The sequence below is a fragment of the Pelobates fuscus genome, chromosome 6 (genome assembly GCF_036172605.1).
Source record: "Pelobates fuscus isolate aPelFus1 chromosome 6, aPelFus1.pri, whole genome shotgun sequence".
In the NCBI taxonomy this organism is placed as follows: Eukaryota; Metazoa; Chordata; class Amphibia; order Anura; family Pelobatidae; genus Pelobates; species Pelobates fuscus.
Genome location: NC_086322.1, coordinates 269,159,274 through 269,181,150, shown reverse-complemented (window position 1 = coordinate 269,181,150; position 21,877 = coordinate 269,159,274). Strand labels below are relative to the sequence as shown.

General features: G+C 39.4%; 1 protein-coding gene across 1 annotated transcript in view; it reads right to left on the bottom strand.

Moving 5' to 3' along the window:
* Positions 1-9,146: 9,146 nt before the first annotated feature.
* The window catches only part of LOC134614867 (protein-glutamine gamma-glutamyltransferase 5-like), a 43,537-nt gene continuing 30,806 nt past the window's right edge, over positions 9,147-21,877 (bottom strand). Inside the window, exons 11-13 of the mRNA XM_063459109.1 lie at positions 14,807-14,967; positions 10,255-10,391; positions 9,147-9,579 (exon numbers count right to left, since the gene is read on the bottom strand). Of these exons, the coding sequence (XP_063315179.1) occupies positions 9,435-9,579; positions 10,255-10,391; positions 14,807-14,967 (443 nt within the window). The 3' untranslated portion in view covers positions 9,147-9,434. The remainder of the gene's footprint in view (positions 9,580-10,254; positions 10,392-14,806; positions 14,968-21,877) is intronic.

The window sequence follows — 21,877 nt, the reverse complement described above, 5'->3', positions numbered from 1 at the left end:
AACCGCGGCAACGCTCTGTGCTCGTGCGAGAAGGACACAGAGGAGCTGCAGGTTGAGATCCCGGCCCTCTCTTCCTTCCTCCCCTGCCGGCTGCCCGCACGGTGCCTGTGGAACGGGGAGGGAGATCAGCTGGCAGGGAAGAGCCTTGTGGGGCTCTTCCTCCCCTTGTGTGTCTCTCTCCTTTCTCCCTCTGTTTCTCTCTTCCCCTCTGTCTCTTTATCCCCCCTTCCCTGTCTCTCTCTCCCCACATCTCTCTTCCCCTCTGTCTCTCTCTCCCCCACATCTCTCCCCCCTTTCCCTGTGTCTCTCTCTCTCTCTCTCTCTCCCACATCTCTCTTCCCCTCTGTCTCTCTCTCCCCCACATCTCCCCTTCTTCCCTGTGTCTCTCTCTCTCTCCCCCACATCTATCTTCCCCTCTGTCTCTCTCTCCCCCACATCTTTCTCCCCCTTTCCCTGTGTCTCTCTCTCCCACATCTCTCTTTCTCTCTGTCTCTCTCTCCCCCACATCTCTCTTCCTCTCTGTCTCTCTCTTCCTCTCTGTCTCTCTCTCCCCCTCTGTCTCTCCCTCTGTCTCCCCCCTTCTCTCTCTCTGTCTCCCCCCTTCTCTCTCTCTGTCTCCCCCTTCTCTCTCTCTGTCTCCCCCTTCTCTCTCTCTCTCTCTGTCTCTCCCTTCTCTCTCTCTCTCTGTCTCCCCCCTTCTCTCTCTCTCTGTCTCCCCCCTTCTCTCTCTCTGTCTCTCCCCTTCTCGCTCTCTCTCCCCCTTCTCTCTCTCTCCCCTTCTCTCTCTCTCTCCCCCTTCTCTCTCTCTCTCCCTTCTCTCTCTCCCCCTTCTCTCTCTCTCTCTCTCTCTCTCTCCCCCTTCTCTCTCTCTTTTCCCCTTCTCTCTCTCTTTTTTCCCCTTCTCTCTCTCTTTTTTCCCCTTCTCTCTCTCTTTTTCCCCTTCTCTCTCTCTTTTTTCCCCTTCTCTCTCTCCCCCTTCTCTCTCTCCCCTTCTATCTCTCTCTCTCCCCTTCTCTCTCTCTCTCTCTCTCTCCCCCTTCTCTCTCTCTCCCCCTTCTCTCTCTCCCCCCTTCTCTCTCTATCTCCCCCTTCTCTCTCTCCCCCTTCTCTCTCTCCCCCCCTTCTCTCTCTCCCCCTTCTCTCTCTCTCTCCCCCTCTCTCTCTCTCTCTTTCTCTCCCCCTTCTCTCTCTCTCTCCCCCTTCTCTCTCTCCCTCTCCCCCCTTCTCTCTCTCTCCCCCTTCTCTCTCTCTCTCTCTCTCTCCCCCCTTCTCGCTCTCTCTCTCCCCTTCTCTCTCTCTTTTGTTTTCCCCTTCTCTCTCTCTTTTTTCCCCTTCTCTTTCTCTTTTTCCCCCTTCTCTCTCTCTTTTTTCCCCCTTCTCTCTCTTTTTCCCCCCCTTCTCTCTCTCTTTTTTCCCCTTCTCTCTCTCTTTTTTCCCCTTCTCTCTCTCTTTTTTTCCCTTCTCTCTCTCTTTTTTTCCCCTTCTCTCTCTCTTTTTTTCCCCTTCTCTCTCTCTTTTTCCCCCTTCTCTCTCTCTTTTTTCCCCCTTCTCTCTCTCTTTTTTTCCCCTTCTCTCTTTTTTCCCCCTTCTCTCTCTCTTTTTTCCCCTTCTCTCTCTCTCTTTTTTCCCCCTTCTCTCTCTCTTTTTTTCCCCCTTCTCTCTCTCTCTTTTTTTCCCCTTCTCTCTCTTTTTTTTCCCCTTCTCTCTCTTTTTTTTCCCCCCTTACCTGCGAGTAGTGAGCCGGTCCGGCGGCACTCCTGTCAGGCTGTCACTAGCGCTGGGGGCTGAAGGAGGAGCATGTCTCTGTACCATGCTCCCTCGCGGTTTCTGTGCTGGGAATTGTGGGAACCGCGAGGGAGCATGGTACAGAGACATGCTCCTCCTTCAGCCCCCAGCGCTAGTGACAGCCTGACAGGAGTGCCGCCGGACCGGACCGGCCACCCGGTGGCACATTCATGGTCAGTGCAGCCCCCAGGTGCCGCGGAAATTTCCCGGTATCCCGGTGGGCCAGTCCGGCCCTGTGTACTGGCACATCCAGCCTGGCTTTTATTACAATTGTACACTTACAGGCTACACCTAGGGGTAGGCATAAAATAACCAATGGCATAGATGTTACCTCCCACACATCCCCTCCCCTTAGTGTGACACATAATCCCATTATTCATACAGTTTAAAATATACTTTTTACACAATATTTATAACTTCAAAACCATGCATCACATTCACACAAAATTACATATCCACAATCAATCCATTCAGGGGAACAACATATAAAAAATGGCATGGGTCAGACCAGGGGTTCAAAAGTTAGTAAAGTATCTTTTAAAACCCCTAGCTTTCCAGCTCAGACCGGTTTTAACAGAGCCTTCTCTGTGCTGGAGAAGTAATCCAATTATCTCCAGCACAGAGAAAGACTCCATTGAGCACATGGTAGCATAGTCTTTCATTATTGAATAGGCTCCATGGCATAGCTATCTGGGTTAACACATTCACATAAAGTCTGGTCCCATAGTCCAAAGGCAAGAGGCGGGCAAGCAGCCCCCTCCAAGGACACGTGGCGAGGTCGGTTTCGCCACACATGCTATACCTTGCCTATATCTGCAGTTAAAGATCTGGCCTTGACAGTTCTGTCTGAGCCTGTCAGTAACATGATGGATGAGTAGTCCAATGTAAAACAAGCTAAAATAGTGATGAAGCACATGTCAGCTTCTGTTGGGGTCTGTTCACTGGTTGCCTCAGATCCTGTTCTGATCATCAACATTCTGCAGGAGAATTGAAGGAGAGGTCATTCCGTTCATCAGCTCTTGGTAAGCCCAAAACTACCAGACGATCAGAGACCTCTGAATGGAGATGGAAAACATATACGCACTAGTTATATTACTAATATAGACAGAAGAAAGACTCTAGTAAATCAAGTTCAGTCTTTCACACATCTCTGTTTCTGCTGTTAATGCAAAGGAGGTATGTATAAAGTATTAGGGAGAACTCTCTCCTTGCACAGTGGAGGAAGAGTCCTTGAAAAGTGAAATTACCTTTGGAGACCAAGGAGCCAAGTTTTATGCCCTCGTCATCACTTCATCCCTCAGTATGTTGGCCTTAAATGTGCCGATAACATTCCAAGGTGGATTCCCCTAAATCAGTCTGGCAAGGAATTGTCTATACATGTTTAGTACAATGGGGGTGCCCACATGCCTAGAATTGCAAAGGGTGATTTAAAGATTTTTCAAGTGCCATCTACCTGAGACAAAGTTATTCAACGTCATATTTCTATTATAATTATCATCCAACCAAAGAAAAAACATCCAGGCAGATTGATAGTCACGGACTGAGAAAATATAGCCATCTTCATCGACTTCTGCACACATTCCACATAATTCTAATGTTTTATTTTTGAATTTTTTTTATGTAACATCTAATGAATATTTAACAAATATGAGGTATAATATGTGATATAAGCAGTAAACAACTTAGTTATTTTATTATGTTCCTGTTTTCATTGTATTAGGTATAGTTAGTTTTTAATACAACTGTCATAGTGTTTTCTCTCTTTGCCATAATCTAGTTTAAGACTTCTTGTTTTGGGGAGGGGGGTCAGGATCCTATCCTGACAACTAAGTTTATGTTCGTTTATTCCTGTTTCTTTAATAACTCGTTCTAGCTCTGCACCACAAGTGGCCTCCCTAACCACTAACCTTGGATTTCACCTTCATAATCCTCACCTGCCTAGGCCTAGGAAGCTACAAAAGACTACACCCGACTTACCACATGGCCTTTACAATGAAGTTGATGCTCATCCTGAAAGATTTCAGTTCCTGGCTCCTGTAAACATTCCTGTGAATCTATGCTTCTATCTTGCTAACCAGCTTGATACCAACCTGTTTCAATCCAGCCTAACTTACAATTCTATCCTGCTTTATCTTACCAACCAGCTTTATACCCAGCTGTTCCAAACCAGCCTAACCTACACTTCTACTCTGCTTTATCCTGCCAACCAGATGAACAGGAGAAGTGTTAGGTTTCATATTTACATATTGGCATCCTTTTGTTTTATTTTTATATATGTATATTATATATATACACACACAGTATATTTAGCTTCATAATATTTACTAAGAAATATTCATAAAACTCATCTGTACACCCATTTTCTGTATAACCAGCAATGTTCCATCCTTTAATTTGTTCACATGAATTGTTTTTTAAATTAACTTTTATGAGAGATTTAGGGATGTATTCAAACTAATTTCGTATTTTAGGGAGTAGCTAATATTTCACTGAAGATGTCTAGTCTAACTGGCATTGATGTTTGCAGTTTTATGTTGTAAATTCTTATAAAGTCTTTATAAGCTACATTTAATCTTTATTCTTCGCTTTGTCAATAAATTTTAATTTTATGGTGAGTTAATATACTAACGACACTTTCTATAAGTTAAATATTCACTAACAGGGTAATTGATCAAAATGGGAATTGTTCAGAAAGTATACCATCAATCTCAGAACTAGCATTTCTATAGAATCTGTAACATCTGTAATCTTGTAGTTCAGTAGTTGAATTGTTTATTAAAGTATACAGTTAAACTTTCTCATATCAGTTTCCAGCTATTTTTGTACAATACATTTTTCTAGTATTCCAGTATTCGTGATTTTTGTAAAAAAAACTTTTTTATTCTTCTTAAGTGCAAGTATATCAAAAAATTCCATGTGGTTCCATTAGTGACAATGATTGGGTAACAAACAGGTTTTTTTTTTTTTTTTTTTTAAATACTTGGAAACCAGCTCATACCACTGTGCTGTGGAGTACAAATGAATTTAAAGATCAAAGGAAAAAAATTAGATATTGCTTATTGTTCCTTACATGGCATCCAAAGATGCTTTACACCTGAAAGAGGAGGATATATAAAGTATATCCTAAATAAAAGGGACGTTTTTGCATACCCCAACTCCATACCAGACACTGATATGGGATATTCATAACGTGATTTGTCATTGAATACGTTGATATTAGATTTTGTATGTCCTCCTGACTTCCCTCCTATTACTTGGATCTTCTACATGTCGTACTATTATCATCTCTTATGCATATTCTATTTTTCTATCCAGCTATTTATTCTGGTTACTTTTGTTATTAGCTTGTTCCATTTTTATTTATTATAATTTTTTCATGCTATTTTATTTGCCCTTTATGTTTGTTCCTACACTATGTATTTATTTTCATTTTTTATATTGTGTGCGTTGATGTTAGTTCCCTCTCTTTCTCTTCTCCTTTCCCCTTGGTTTGCCCTTTTTTTAATTTTTCCTTTAAGATTATGGGAGCAGAGGAGTTTTTAAACTCACCACATGGAATATTTAAGGATGGAGCTTGAATCTGTGAATTACTCCTATGTCTAAGGACGGGGTGGTCCAAAACATGTAAGGAATTTTTTTTTTCTTTTACTTTTGTTTTTTCTTCATTTGTCTATGTACCGTGTGGAATAAACCTTTTTCCTTTTGGATTTTCAGTACTTGTTTTTACTGACAATATTTGAAAAACCTAATGCATTTTTTGGAAAATAAATAAAAAATTAAATAGGTAAGTATGGGGTAACAGTTTGTTCATCCAATGAGAAACCTATTTTGGAGTAAAGAAGGACATTTTCCCAATTTTGTGTTTCAACCTTTTTTCTTTTGTCTGAACAGCAACAAAAATATATTTGAAGGAATGCTTTATCTATGCTGACTGCCAGGTGTAAATAGTTTATAACAATGATTGACAGGGAGCTAAGATAGTGGCACCAAATTGCATGTAAAAGAGTTGTAGATATCAACATTTAATCTTATTTTTTGACAACTCACAAATGCATGTCTTTAATTCGCTACAAAAATATGCACAATCAGCTAAGTCCTATTTAAAGGACACTAAGCATTTGTTGCAAGAACTAGACTCCATAGAATGGCATAGGGACTACATCTGGGTCACACTAGATGTAAGTTCTCTATATACAGTAATAGACCATAATTTGGGTTTGGAAGCTGTTAAGAACAATCTCGATCAAGATACCACTTTGGATCAGTGTTTTGTTTAATTTTTACTTGAGGCGATTAGGTTCATATTGACACAAACATTTTTCATGTTCAATAAAGAGTTTTTCCTACAAGTCAAGTGTTCGGCAATGGGCACCAGGTTTGCCCTCAGTTATGCCAATATGTACATGGATTATTGGGAACAGACATTTATTTGGGCCAATAATCCATATGGGGCAAAACTGGTGCTTTGGCATCGGTATATCAATGATATCCTTGTGACTTGGAAGGGGTCTGATGAACAATTGCAAGACTTTTTTTCAATATTTAAACAATAATGCATTCTCATTGGTATTCACACTAGTTTTTTGTTCTGTCTCCATTGATTTTTTAGATTTCACTATTTTTATTACAGACTCAGGAATTAGAACCAAACATACTTCAAGCCAACTGACATGAATAGCTTCATCGAGTCCAGCAGTGGAAATCATCCCAGGGGTCCCTAAAAGTCAATATACCAGACTGAGACTGAATTGCTCAGATCAAGCATTATATGTAGAGCAGGCATATATAATTTTTTGGAAAAAGGATACAAGAGAGAACATTTACAAATGGAAGATCAGAACATTGGGGTATCAACAGAGGAGATCTCCTGGTTGATAAATACAAACTGAAGTCTAACTCTAACACCCAAAATGATTTTCTTTTAATACACAGTTTAACTCCAAGGCCTTTTCCATTAATCAAATCCTTAAGAGACACTGGCCAATCCTCCAACATGACGAGTACCTGGGATGCAAACTACCAGATATCCCAAGGGTCATCTACAGGAAAGGGAGAAACTTTTCAATCCTCCTTACACCCAGTTTATTTCAGAATAAGAATATCACCAAGAAAATTAATACAAGGAAGGGGTTCTACACTTGTGGACACTGCAAGGCTTGCAGATTTGTGCCACCGCACACTTATTTATTCTCCAGTATGACAACTGGAGAGGAATTTAAAATTCAGGGAGGGGTCACCTGTTCATCTATGCATGTTGTATACCTCCTCATGTGTGGATGTGGTGCCCCATATGTGGGAAGAAAAGGGAGAACAGCTAAAGCCCGCTTTTTGGAACATCTAAATGATATTAAAAAGAAAATCCAAAATCATAATATTCCTGTACACTGCAACAAATGTCCAGGGTTTAAAATCCAGAACTTTTCTTGGGTAATCATAGAACAAGTTACCCTAGATGTGAGAGGTGGGGACATCACTATGAAGTTAAGACAAAGAGAGGGATTCTGGATGCACAGACTTAAGACACTTCAACCATTAGGGCTGAATGTGGATTTTGATTTAATTAGTTTTTTTATGATTTTGATGCGTTTTTATATATTTTTTCATATATTTTTTCCATTTATCATATATATTTTATATAGTCCCGCACTATATATATATCTTTATATGTTTTATCATTATTGAATATTGAGTTTTTCAGTCCGGTGTCTCCAGAATCCCTCCTTTTCTTCCACTTCTTCTCTCTCTTGTTCTGTTATCTTGTGGTTTTCTGGACTACTCTGAGAGTAGTGTGATGAATGTTTTTTATTATTTTATTTTTTTGGCATAACACATTTTCATATGTACTTGATTTTACACTTTGTGGTTTTGGGAAATCATACATATATTACATATATTGAACCATTAATATATTTTGGTTCTCTAGACTACTCATTGAATAGTGTCATACATGGTTTTCATTTTTGGCATCCTATATTTCATATATGTATTTGATTATATATTTTTTAGGTTGTGGAAAACATATGTATATGTTGTATATATTTAAACATTAATATGTTTTATATGTCTTCATTATTCTGTACTCTACAGTTAACGTGGACTTATTAAGTTAATCCTGTGAAGGAAAAACAAAGTGGAACGTACATGCATTCCAGCCACATATCACCGCCGTCAGCAACAACTACACAAGAAATTAGAACACTTCCTGATCGGTGAAACGCATCTGCGCTCCACGGACATCTGCCAGAACCCCATATAAGAAAGAGAGACAACGAACAATTGGAAACAAGTGAATTGAGACAAGCGGATTGGCTAAGTGGATTCCGACACCTGTAGGAGGGACTTTTAAATACAGCTAAGGTCCTCAGAGTTACTTAGGCATTTTATCTGCATATTATTTCATTTTTGACTCCTGATTATGAAGTCTAACTTAATAGATGAAACGCGTAGAGTTTATAATTTTTTTATTGTTTTATTTACATCTGTATTCTTACCTACCACTTCTGTGAAGAACCCTCCATTTTTTATCAAAAAGATTGGGAACACAGCACTATATTGATGGGCTTTTGTGTAATTTTTATTCATATCAGCGCTGTACTATGTTTTTTATTTTTTTTTTTCATGCATCACTGTAAATCTGAATGAGGATGAACCTGTGAGAGTCCATACATGATTGATGAGCCTGAATATTTCTCCAATTTTGTGAGTGTAACAGTTAAACAAGGGGGCAACTGTTAATCAATGTAATTTCCCTATGAGTTTTTTCTTTCTCTGTTTATGTGTTTAGGTATATTTTATTTTTCCATGTCTTTAAAGGACACTATAGTCACCTGAACAACTTTAGCTTAATGAAGCAGTTTTGGTGTATAGAACATGCCCCTGCAGCCTCACTGCTCAATCCTCTGCCATTTAGGAGTTAAATCCCTTTGTTTATGAGCCATAGTTACACCTCCCTGCATGTGACTTGCACAGCCTTCCATAAACACTTCCTGTAAAGAGAGCCCTATTTAGGCTTTCTTTAATGCAAGTTCTGTTTAATTAAGATTTTCTTATACCCTGCTATGTTAATAGCTTGCTAGACCCTGCAAGAGCCTCCTGTATGTGATTAAAGTTCAATTTAGAGATTGAGATACGATTATTAAAGGTAAATTACATCTGTTTGAAAGTGAAACCAGTTTTTTTTTTCATGCAGGCTCTGTTAATCATAGCCAAGGGAGGTGTGGCTAGGGCTGCATAAACGGAAACAAAGTGATTTAACTCCTAAATGACAGTGAATTGAGCAGTGAAATTGCAGGGGAATGATCTATACACTAAAACTGCTTTATTTAGCTAAAGTAATTTAGGTGACTATAGTGTTCCTTTAATTATAGCATTAGGTTAATGTAATATTACAAATCCTATACCAATATGATATTGGTATCTAAGCACTAAATGTGCAGACTTATTTTTACTGCTAGGTACTCAAAATCTAACTGTAGTAATAGAGCAAAATAAATACAAAAAAAACAATATACATAAAGACATAAAACTAAACAGGTTAGTGCTTTGTGGAGTTTACAAGTAGGAGCTGGTAGGTCTCGACATGCTTTTGAAATGTGCAGAGAGGTAATCTCTACATTGATATAATTATGTAGATCGTAGATTGGTTAAAACTATGGTACTTCTATTGTGATGCTTCCTTTCACATACTTAATTTTGTCACAAGAGAAGTTCACATGTAACTGCAATGTTCCTTTCTTGAATGGTGCACAGAAGATTTTCACAAAGCCAGATCGGGAAGGAAATATCTGGTCCATACTAGGAGAAGAAAAAAAAAATACAAAAACACAATGAACCACAGAACGGCATACACTTTTTTATATTCAACATATTAACGCATGCATGATTAACATTTAGAGAGGTTACGCTTTTTATTTGTCATTTGATATGTCATCTAGAGTGGTCTTTGTAGATTGCAAGCTTTTGTAAAACCCAATTACTGTTTATGTATGCATTATATATGGCTTTTATCCCCGACCACAAATAGATCTAAAATGAATATTGTTTATTATTTATTTATTTATTTTCCCCGTTTGTTTCCCGTTTGTTCCCGTCAGTTTGTTTGTTACATAAAACTGAGGACCAAGACTACTGGGAACCCCACTAAGAACCCCACTCCAGCTATAACCCCCTACAGGCTAATAGCACACCTCCAAATCTTAGGAGGTGATTGGAGCGTTTAATGTAAACACTCTGTAAAAAAAAAAAAAAATCTTGGAAACTGTGTGTGTCACAAAAATGGGACACATGGCTAGGGTTTCATAAACAAAATGATTTAACTCCTAATTAACAGACAATTCAGCAGTGACACTTTAGCTGTGGGATCAGTTCACCAAAACCACTTACTTAATTAATTTGAGTTTTCCTTTAACATACTAAGGAGAAGCTCCACATTTTATTGGTCATTATGACAAAAAAACATCCCATACTTACTTAACAACAATGGGTCCATTGGGAGTTAGTCCAGCACCTTCAGATGACATGACGCAGTTGCTGAGTATATCATTAAATGGATTGGAAAACGACAACATGACACTCAGAGGCTCATTGAGTTTTGGCATTCCATATACCTATTTGGAGTACATTAAATACAAACCAAAGTAGTTATAATACTGTAGTAATAACAGATAAAATAAATTCCATGATAGCAATAATTATGACACATTGTGTAACAGACTCAACCATTAACATTTCTGGTTTGTGAATAAGCAAAATTAAGTAATACTTCTTCAGGTAAACATCTTATTTACATAGTTGCATGTGTGTTTCCAAATGAAATAAATGAAAGAAAAACAACTAAAGTTAAAAAAATAGAGTCACACACATGCTACGTTTGGTCTGTACAAGTGTGCACACTTCCACGATCCTGGTTTGTAGTGGAGAATTAATCAAATGTATTTCTGACAGTTTCTGTTATACTTCTAACGTTTCTGTTATACTTTAGCATCCAACTAAATCAAAGAGCTCAGTTGGTAAATGCACTTCCACACTAATAATTACCTTCGAGATGTATAATTATAATATGTATGCAACAGTATGAACTCGAAAACTGTATACATTTAAATGTTTCCTTACAAGTAAATTGATTTCATATTATAAACAAAGGGATACGTCCGGCTGGAAAAACACCCATTTAAAAATGATTTACATAAATAATTAATGTAGAAACAAATATAAATCATACCTCCCGAGTGTCCTTATTTAGGACAGTTTCTATTTTGAGCCAAAATCTCTCTGTCCCTTTTTTCTATCCTAATTTCCCTCTTTTCTAGGACCTCTATATTGAGTGCAAAAGAGATCTCCAAAGCAATAATGCTCACAGTATTTTTTCTTTAATTTATAATAAATGTGTTTAGCGTATAGTCAGTATAGTCAGTATAAATAAGAGACATTGTTCTTGTTCTAAAGAACATTTTAGTTGTATAAATTGTTATTAGTAAGTCACTTAAAACTTCTCAGAACAGACCTGACACTGGCCACACCCACAGTACGGGTTTAAATAGGGCGTCTCAAAATGGTCCTTGGGAGATAGGGGTTGTGGTAGATTGAAGGAAACTATATATCCAATAGGGTACCAAGATTATAATCAAGGGTGCACTCACGGGTCTTCCAGTAAAAAAGGTGATTTATTGAAATAATATTACATCTGAGAAAAAAATCTACGTTTCGACACTGGTGGGTCTTTTTCAAGATCACAAAGTGTACAAAATCATGTGAATATATACCAAAATACACTTATCAATCAATATATATATATATATATATATATATATATAGTATGTTAATTGGCGAGCTTTGCAAGGTTTTTGAAGTAAGCAAGGGCATATAAATGTTCCTGTAGAATAAGAAGATCAAGAGCCTTTTTTGGCTTTAAGGGTTTTATTTTTCCAGTAGATTTGTTTTTGTGTGTTTTTTATTACTTTATAGCTATATCTGGCCAACTTATTGTAGGCAAAAACAGGGAATTAAATGACCCTGATGAAAGAAAAAGTAGAATCTTTTTTTTATTTTTTTTTATAGGATTTTTTTTTTTTTTTTTAGGTCCATGAATACCTATTATTGGAAAAAAATGGGGGATGGGGCAATAATGTATTTAGGTGAATTGGTGGATGGGGGTTTGGGCACTTCTTCCTACTGGGAGTCTGTTTGGGGCCAAAGGACTAGACATTCTCAGCCACAAGATGAGTAATGGATAAGGGAACTATTATGTAATAGGGTCAAAGAAATTGGTCACCCCCAGACCATTTTGTATCCAGTCTGGTAGATTGGTCATTCCCTGGTAAACTTACCAATTGGGTAGGGGGTTTACTATCTCCACTTTCCACCTACTTCCACCCTCTCTCCGACACTTACTTCCACATATGAGGTGAAGGAAGAAGAGGGGAATTCACTGTCCCCTTGGTTAAAATTGGTTTCTGAGGATGTAATTTTTTATATACTTTCACTCAGGACTCAGAGCTAACAAGTCTTGCAGCCAAAGCCATATCCAGAGCCATAGACATGTGCAGCCCATTTCGTTAGGGTGTGCACCAGGAAATTATTTCCCCATGTTATGTAATGTGAATATTTGTTAAAATGTTAAGTGGATGTGTGGTGTGTGTGTCTTGTGTAGGGTGGCGGTAAGTGTTGTAGCTGTGTGTCGTGGCTTTCTATGTGTGATTATAAGGTTGGCTGTGTGTAATGTGTGTACAGCTTTGAGTGATGTGTGTGGCTGGGTGTTGGTAGCAGTGAGTGGTATGTGTAGCTGTATTAGTATCTGTGAGTGATTTTGTTTGGGTCGATTTGAATGTTGTGCGTGCGTGATGTTTTGGAAATACATATGGGAAACTGTGGAATTTCCATTTATTACAAGATAGGAGGGGAGATTCAAATTAGCTGCCCTTCGGCCAAATAAAGGTAGTAGGGGGCTTAGGTGCTTTAGACAGGGGTTAAAGACAGTAGCGAGGGGATAGGGGCTGTAAAGAGGTCATATGGGCTGTAGTTATGAATAGGGGAAGTAGTGGGGATCTGTGATCTGTAGTGGGTGTTAGGGGCAGTAGTGGGGGTTAGGAGCTAAAGTGGGCTGTAGTGGGTAGGAGTCCAGCTTCCACACTCTCCCAGGAGTTCATGGCAAACGTCCGTGGAAAAGAGCGTTTGCCATAAATATCAATAATAACAATTAAACTGTGTTTTCCTTGTAACCACTAGAGTCACGGTAGAACTGACTAGACAACAAAAGTTATTCACTAAACTTGTAGAAATAACAAGAAATTTGCCCATTTTATTCCAGCCAGCTTGCTAATACAGCTGAGTTTAATGTTTGTTTGGTTGTTAGTTAGTTAGTTAATTTGTTTGTTTTTTCAGTTCAGTTACTTTTTGTTCCTAGAATTTGCAATCATTTTGTCAGCTCTTGTCAATTTTCAGTTTAGTGAACAAACCCCCATGTTGCAAAGCGAACAAATGAATAATTAAATATAGACTGTGCTAAAAACATACAATCTCTTATGTAAACTGAATATTCTGTATAACTCAACAGTGCCACATAGCTGTCAGACTTGTCATCTGCACAACCAAATTCATTCTCAGACACAAACTGCACGTCTTCTCCAAACCTATGGATTGCTGCATGTCTTCTCCGCACCTACATAGATAAAGCATTACACCCAGCATGAAGACACTTTGTGGTGTTCTTTAGAAGTGTTTTAGGAAATGGAATTATTGCATATATTACATTTTTAAATTTTTAATGGTTAAAGGAACACTCTGCTCACATACATCATAGCGGGGTTGCTGAAGTACTTCATGTGTCTGGAGCCTGTCACGTTTGTGACAGTTCATAACACTGCTGATTTGCAATGAATTATTTCTAGAATTCATTGGTTGCCGCTACCTGCCAGAACCTCTTCACTCTGCGCTAAGCCCGATGGTGAAGGACTTAGCTCATTTGCAAAGGGCAGCCTGACATGAGCTTAAGGTTTTCAAAACTGGAAGGAAAGAGGCATCACCCAGGTAAGAAATCAAACCATTAGCAAACAATCTGTCTACTTACACTGGGAGCCTGCCAGGGAACCTCTGGAACCATAACTACTACTACAGTGTGGTTATGGTGCTTGGAGTGTTCCTTTTAGGGTTTTAGAACATCCTTAGACAGGCTATCAATCCATATTCTTGTAGGCGTTATGTTTCCAATACCCTAGCGACAGGTGTAAATGGGTCATTCATTTTAATTTCCCATCAGGATTTATAGTACAAAGAAAATAAATATCCGCTATCACTTTTAAAGGACCACTCTAGTGCCAGGAAAACATACTCGTTTTCCTGGCACTAGAGTGCCCTGAGGGTAACCCCACCTTCAGGGTCCCCCTCCCGCCCGGCTCTGGAAAGGGGAAAAAGGGTAAAACTTACCTTTTTCCAGCACTGGGTGGGGAGCTCTCCTCCTCCTCTCCGCCCCGTCGGCTGAATGCGCACGCGCGGCAAGAGCTGCGCGCGCATTCAGCCGGTCGCATAGGAAAGCATTTACAATGCTTTCCTATGGACGCTTGCGTGCTCTCACTGTGATTTTCACAGTGAGAATCACGCAAGAGCCTCTAGCGGCTGTCAATGGGCTTAACCCATTAATAAACATAGCAGTTTCTTTGAAACTGCTATGTTTATAAAAAAAATGGGTTAACCCTAGCTGGACCTGGCACCCAGACCACTTCATTAAGCTGAAGTGGTCTGGGTGCCTAGAGTGGTCCTTTAACCCACATTTACAACCCTGGAGTACTGGATTTTTTTCCCCATAGGGCACACAGTTAAATTACCAGTCAAACCAAAATTCTGGGGAATTTTCAAGAAGATCATTGCAAAATGTGTTCAAAAACTCAAAAAACAACAACTGATGAATTGTCCTAAAATTTCAATTGCAGCCGTCAGTTATCCAAAATTATTGGATTAATGAATAAACATCATTTATATTATTTAGTGACAAACATTTGCTAATATATATATTCATTTTAAAACTTACTTTGATATCTATTGATGGCAGATCAAATATGATGTTTTTAATTGCTAGTTTAAGTCTATTATTCTTTGTATCTGTAGCCAGTGCAGTTACTCTGATGTTATTACTCGACTTTACATATCTCTGGTATTGATATGGGTGAATCTGGAAGCTCGTCTCTGCAGCTGAAAGTTGAAAGAGATGACAGTTTAGCAATAAATTACTTTACCATTCCTTCCTCACTTTATCTCACAAGTTCATCATTCGTTCCTTCCTCACTTTGTCTCACTAGTTTTTACAATTAATTTATGCACCTCTAGAATACTTAACAGATATATGTGAGCATTGGTGGACATGTGACCTAAAATCGTACCTGCTATATGCTTTTCTCTACAGAGCTGATTTAGTTAAAGGGACACTCTACTGTCCAATTTTTTTTTTTAAAGTCTCTCTTTAGTAGATATATTTCCAATTAAAACATCCATGCATTTAATTATGCATTCCTGGTCAAACATGGTAGCATTTACTCATGGGTTCGCTCCTTCCCTCACAGCTGAAATTAGTATACATAGATCCACCCTCTCCTAGGGTTGCCACCTGGTCGATATTTTACCGGCACAGCTGGTGTTTAAGGCTGTGTGACCAGTGCCGGCATTGCAAATATACCCATAATAGAATTGCCGGTATTTTTCTGTGAGAAGAATGTACTGCAATACCAGCACCGGCCACCAGGGTGTGCAGTGTTCTCAGGCTGAACTATGAAGACTCATTGGTGCTGAGAGGGCGGGATAGAAGTCACAGCATTTCCCTGTCCTCTCCACTGACAGAATCTGCATGGAAGGAGTGGGGGGAGCAGAGCTACAGGACAAGGTGAAGCATGGCAGAAGGAACTGAGTCCAGAGAGCAGGTGTATATATGTGTGTGTGTATTCAGCAGTCTGTATGTGTATGTGTATGTGTGTGTGTGTGACTATTTAGCAGTTTGTGTGTGTATTCAGCAGTCTGTGTGTGTATGGATTCAGTAGTCTTGTGTATTGTGACGAGACCAATCTTGCCACATTGCATTGGAGGAGCCTGGTTGCCCGCCTCTTGCCCTGTGACTATGGTACCTGGGAGATTTGGCCCGTTCAATTCGGTATGATAAGAGTTATGTATGTTTGTATCCTTTTGTGTTTTACTGGTAACATGTGCTCAATGGAGTCTGCCTCTATCCCGGGATATAATTGGATTATTTTCCCCATTGTCTCCAGGATAGCGGGCTCTGTAAAATCGGTTTGGGCCAGATAGCCTTGCTGTCAGCCAGGCCCCAAAAGATACTTTACTAACTTCTGAACCCCTGGTCTGATTCATGCCATTTTTTGATATGTTGTTCCCCTGAATGGATTGATTGTGAATATATGATTTTATGTGAATGTGATGTATATTTTAGAAGTTATGAATATGCTGTAAAAACTGTATTTTTCCTGCCTGTGATAAATTACATTAACCAATTGTGTTCAGTAATTATATCACAGGCAGAGGGGAGGATTTTATGTGTTTGTGCTGGGTGTGTTTTATGTTTTACTGTACGGGATTGGTTACATGTTGTCCCTACCTGTGGGATGTCCCCTTGCCTGGGGACTTGCATAAAAGTCTGTGAGTTTTAATTAAAACAGACCACTGCTTGACCCTCAACACGGAGCCTTGTCTCGCGTTCTTGGGGGGATTTACTGTATGCTGTTAGAGACTGATTGCCAGGAGTGTAAGCTGATTGTCTGCTTTTCCTGTTCGTCTGCTAGCAGCTATTAGTGAGGTTCCAGTTCGGGAGTTGGAGTGCTATTTTGTATCCAGTTCGGGAGTTTGATGTTCTGCAGTAGCTGTGCCTGTATCTCTGGAAGGGGAAGATCTACTAAATGGCGGTTTAACCCTTTTATGCCTGGGGGTGCAGTTACATGTATTTAGCAATCTGTGTGTGCATTCAGCAGTCTGTGTGTGTATGCATTGAGCAGTCTTGTGTATTTAGCAGTTTGTGTGTGCATTCAGCAGTCTGTGTGTGTACTCAGAGTCTGTGTGTGTATTCAGCAGTCTGTGTTTGTACTTAGCAGTCTGTGTGTGTGTATTTGGCGGTCTGTGTGTGTATTCAGCAGTCTGTGTGTATTTAGTAGTCTGTATGTGAATTCAGCAGTTTGTGTGTGTGTATTCAGTAGTCTGTGTGAGCATGTATTTAGCAGTCTGTGTGTGTATTCAACAGTTTCTGTGTGTTTTCAGCAATCTGTGTGTGTGTGTGTGTGTGCGTGTATGTATTCCACATAATGTGTGTGTATGTATTCAGCAGTATGTGGGTGTTCAATAGTCTCAGTGTGTATTCAGCAGTGTCTATGTGTATGTATTCAGCAGTATGTGTGTGTATGTATTCAGCGGTCTGTGGGTATTTTGAAGTCTGCGTTTGTGTACTCAGTATTCTATGTGTGTGTATTCAGCAGTCTGTGCTTGTGTATTCAGCAATCTCTGTGTGTGTGTATTCAGCAATCTCTGTGTGTATGTATTCAGCAGTATGTGTGTGTATGTATTCAGCGGTCTGTGTGTATTTTGAAGTCTGCGTTTGTGTACTCAGTATTCTATGTGTGTGTATTCAGCAGTCTGTGCTTGTGTATTCAGCAGTCTGGGTGTGTATTTAGCAGTCTCTGTGTGTGTATTCAGCAGTCTGTGTGTGTCTGTATTCAGCAGTCTCTGTGTGTGTATTCGGCAGTCTGTGTGTGTATATTCAGACATCTGTGTATTTAGCAGTCTCTGTGTGTTTATTTAGTGGTCTGTGTGTATATTCAGCAGTGTCTGTATGTGCATTCAGCAGTCTGTGTATTCAGCAGCTTGAGTGTGTATTCGCCAGTCTGTGTGTGTGTATTTAGCGGTCTGTGTGTATATTAAGCAGTGTCTGTGTTTGTATTCAGATGCCTGTGTTTGTATTCAGCAGTCTATGTGTGTGTATTTAGCAGTCTGTGTGTATACAGCAGTACATGTGTATTTAGCAGTCTGTGTGTGTACCCAGCAGGCTGTGTGTGTGTATTGTGCAGTCTGTGTGTATTTAGTAGTCTGTATGTGTATTCAGCAGTTTGTATATGTGTATTCAGTAGTCTGTATGTATTCAGCAGTCTGTGTTTGTGTACTCAGCAGTCTCTGTGTGTATTCAGCAGTCTGTGTTTGTGTATTTAGCACTCTGTATGTGTATTTAGCCATGTGTGTGTGTGTATAAGCCCTGTATTGAAGTCTTAACTTTACAAAATACCATACAACCTGTACATAGGGGGATACTGTTGTATATGGGAGACTTAGCTGAACACGAATATTAGTGTTTTAAAACAGTAAAACATGTAATGACGATGGTATTATCATATTATCATTGAAAGTGCTGTTTTTGTGTGAAAAATGCAGAAAACATATGAATGCTAACTTTGGCCAGCGTTTGTGAATAAGTAGCTACTAAAAAAGACTGGACATACCTTATTTTGAATACCTTGGGTTGTCTACTTTTTCAAATGGTATGCCATGATGGGGTTAATATTCATTAATGAAGAAAAAGGATAAGGCCAGAATGTTCTCACAGCAAAGTGAGAGCAGGGCCCGTGGACATAAAACAGTATCTACATAGAAAGTGGTGGATAGCTACAGTGAGAGTATGTGTAACAAATGGTTATAGTGGAAATAACATTGCCCAATGTTGCAATATGAAAAATAGCTAAATTAGAAAAAAAAAAGTGTTGTACCTTTAACTGCAAGGAAACATTATTTTAATCTTGTGGGCTTCAACCATAATTTCGTATTTAGAAACATTTCTTATTGCACATATTGAATGCAATAAATAACTAAAGTTATTCCCCTTGTCACTTTTGACAACTAGTCTTGTTACATTTGGGTGTGTTTGCAAATGAGAAATATATTCTCCACATATTATGAAATACATATGGTGTAACCAGTACACAATATTCTGCCAAGTGTTATGGCTAATAGAACACTATAAGCATGTAATCTCAATTAATTGGTTATAGTTCATGACGTTTCCTGGCACTGTCCCTTCATTCTGTATTCTGAGCAGTTTAACACTAAATAAGGCTATATGCCTGGTCCGGACTGGCCACCGGTACACCGGGCAAATGCCCGGTGGGCCACGGTGGCCATGGGCCGAGGCCAGCTGGGAGATCACAGGATCTCCCATGCCGGTCTTTGCACGGCCGGCACTATCTGAACGCCGGCCCTGCAGTAGTCCACGGCGGGCCGGTGGGGAGATCAAAGATCTCCCTCACCGGCCCACATGCAATATATTCCGGCCGCTGGTGGGGACAGAGGGAGGGAGACAGCCAAGAGAGGAAAGAAAAGTTAAATGAAATGGCATATTTCAAAATCATTATTAAGACCTCCTGGGGTTAATGTGTTTAATGCGATTTTCAATTTAAACACATTAACCCCAGGAGGTCTTAATAATGATTTTGAAATATGCCATTTCATTTAACTTTTCTACTCCATCTGTTCCCTTCTGGAAATTAATATGGATCATTAAATATAGCACTTTATGTACATGGAACGTAAATGAGAATGTCAACATTTTATGTGAAAATAAGAGGGGAAGGAGAAAGGGAAAAATAAGTGGAAAAGAAAAAAATATTCTTTATTATAAGAAATTTATCTTGAACTTCAGTATTTTTTAACTTGCAAGTAGCAAAATGAGGATTAGAATACAGCTGGTTGTATTTTTAAGAAGATTTTATACTTTTTATTGTTGACATTGTCAATATTATATTATTTATATGTGAAGATATCTACAATTTTTTTTTTACATGTTCCTCTCTTTCATTTTTCTTGTCTTTCTCCCTTATCTTTGAATATGTGCTGAGAATGGAGGTTCCCTATAAGGGAGTATGGGCAGGTTGTACTTTAAATTGCCTGCTCGTTTTGAAAGTGACGAACGGATTCATTCCGTTGCGTCACTTCCGGTCTCCATCTCAGGGTGTTTACCCATAAGAAAAATGGCCGCGGTGAACACGGAAGCGACGTGGACTATGACACCACGCCACTCCCGATCACCCTAATGGATCACAGGTGAGGTATTCCACCTCACTCCAAACAGGAATCCAATTGGACTATGCAAGTAAAGGACCGGCCACCGGACGAAAAGACCGGCAGATTTAAAACAGCAAGATACTGGATACATCAAACCCGATTGAAAAAGCCCACATAGCATGGGTGAAACGCGTCTCGGAGCTGAAGCCATTAACTGGGACTTTTTATTTACTTTTTATTATTACAGGATTATTTTACTATCTTTGATTTTATATTTAAAATAAATTTCCTCTTTTATTACATCCCATTGGCTTTTTATCCTATCTTGCTGCTAAAGAAGGGTAGGTGCGCCCCTCCAGAGGCACCCAAGTCTAACATCTAGAGCCAGGTTCTCATTGGCTCAGAATAAGGTGAGCACTACTATAACTACTGCATGTACAATTTATGTTGAAACATAGTACACTAGGAGGTTTCTCCTTTTTCTTTCCTTCTCTCCCTGTGGAAACTCATTCCAGCTAAAGGGTGCAGTGTCTCCATACGACACTACTGTGGAAGTGATTTGAGCCTGTCCTTTCTGAGGCTCTAATCCATGTGAGTTTGACTATTGAAAAATTATCACAATACTCTTTCACCTACAGACTTACACTATATTGTGTTGTATTTTTCTGTTCCATTTACATGTATCAACATACATCTGAGATTTAACCTTAATCTAGGGTAAGTGTAAACACATAGCGCTCCACTCATTTGACTAGTATGGTCTGGATTTTTATCCAGACTATACTAGACCCACTCTGGTTCGTAATTACTTTACCCACCACTGTGACATGTTAAAAGAGCTAAACTGGCTGTCGCTGGAATCCCAACGCACTATTCATCTTTCCAGCCTTGTGTATAAGAGCATTTCTGGGAAGCTCCCACCCTACCTCAGTAAAATGCTCTCCCTAGCGCTTCCCACCTCCTATAACCTACGATCCAGTACTAGCACGATATTTAGCATACCACAATACAAAAATAAAGTGGCTCGATCCTCATTTTCCTACAGAGCACCGCAATTATGGAATAACCTCAGGGACACATAGTCAAATCTTCATTTAATCTAAAATCTTTTAAGAGATCTATGGCAATATACCTCAGCACAGAAAGCACCTGCCATGGTTGAAGATATTTATGTTTTGTGGACCCAGGACATATGTGAAAACGAGAAAAATCTCAATCTATCCATCCTGGTAAAATATTTTATAAATAAATAAATAAATCTTCAGAACAAGTGGGATTTGTCCCGGAGAGACGGGCTGGTGACAGTACCAGACACTTTATAAATCTCATTGACTGGAGCCACTCAAGCAGACAGCAAGGTCTACTTGTGGCAATAGACGGAGAAAATGCGTTTGAACACCTAAACTGGGAATATATGGCATCAACGCTCCATGCACTTTACTTCCCCACAACGTGTCACGTATTCATCCGTACATAAAAATATGGTTAATGGCATTTACAGTTTACTGACAGGAAAAGTTGTGCAGCAACATAACTGTCCTGACAGGAAAAGTTGTGCCGAGCAACATAACTGTCCTGACAGGAAAAGTTGTGCCGAGCAGCAATCATGCAAATGGAAACCTGGCAATTGCCTTTGGAGTCAAAGGCCAGTTACATCCAATCGGATTCACAGGAGGGGTATTTAGGCCCAGTTCTCCTCTTGCTCAGTGCCCTGTCATGGTTTCATGCCTATGGTTATCCGAGAGTGCGTTCCTGATCTTGATTTTCTGGTATTTGACTTTGGCTTTGTTTTGACTTCCCTGATATCTGGTATCCTTGATTTTTGGCTGTCCCTTTGACTATTCTTGGAGACGCTAAGTCCAGCTATTCTAAGGTCAGGCTATACGTTATCCTTAGTCCTAATTGTGACACAGTACTGCGTGCTGGATCAACTTGTAATCCTGACACAGAGCTCATCAAGAGCATTCTTGCTTTATATTCATCCCCATTAGCTAGGTGGTTCAACACAGGCTTTTTATCTAAACCATTTGCAATCTACAACAGGACACACCAGGGCTGTCCCTTG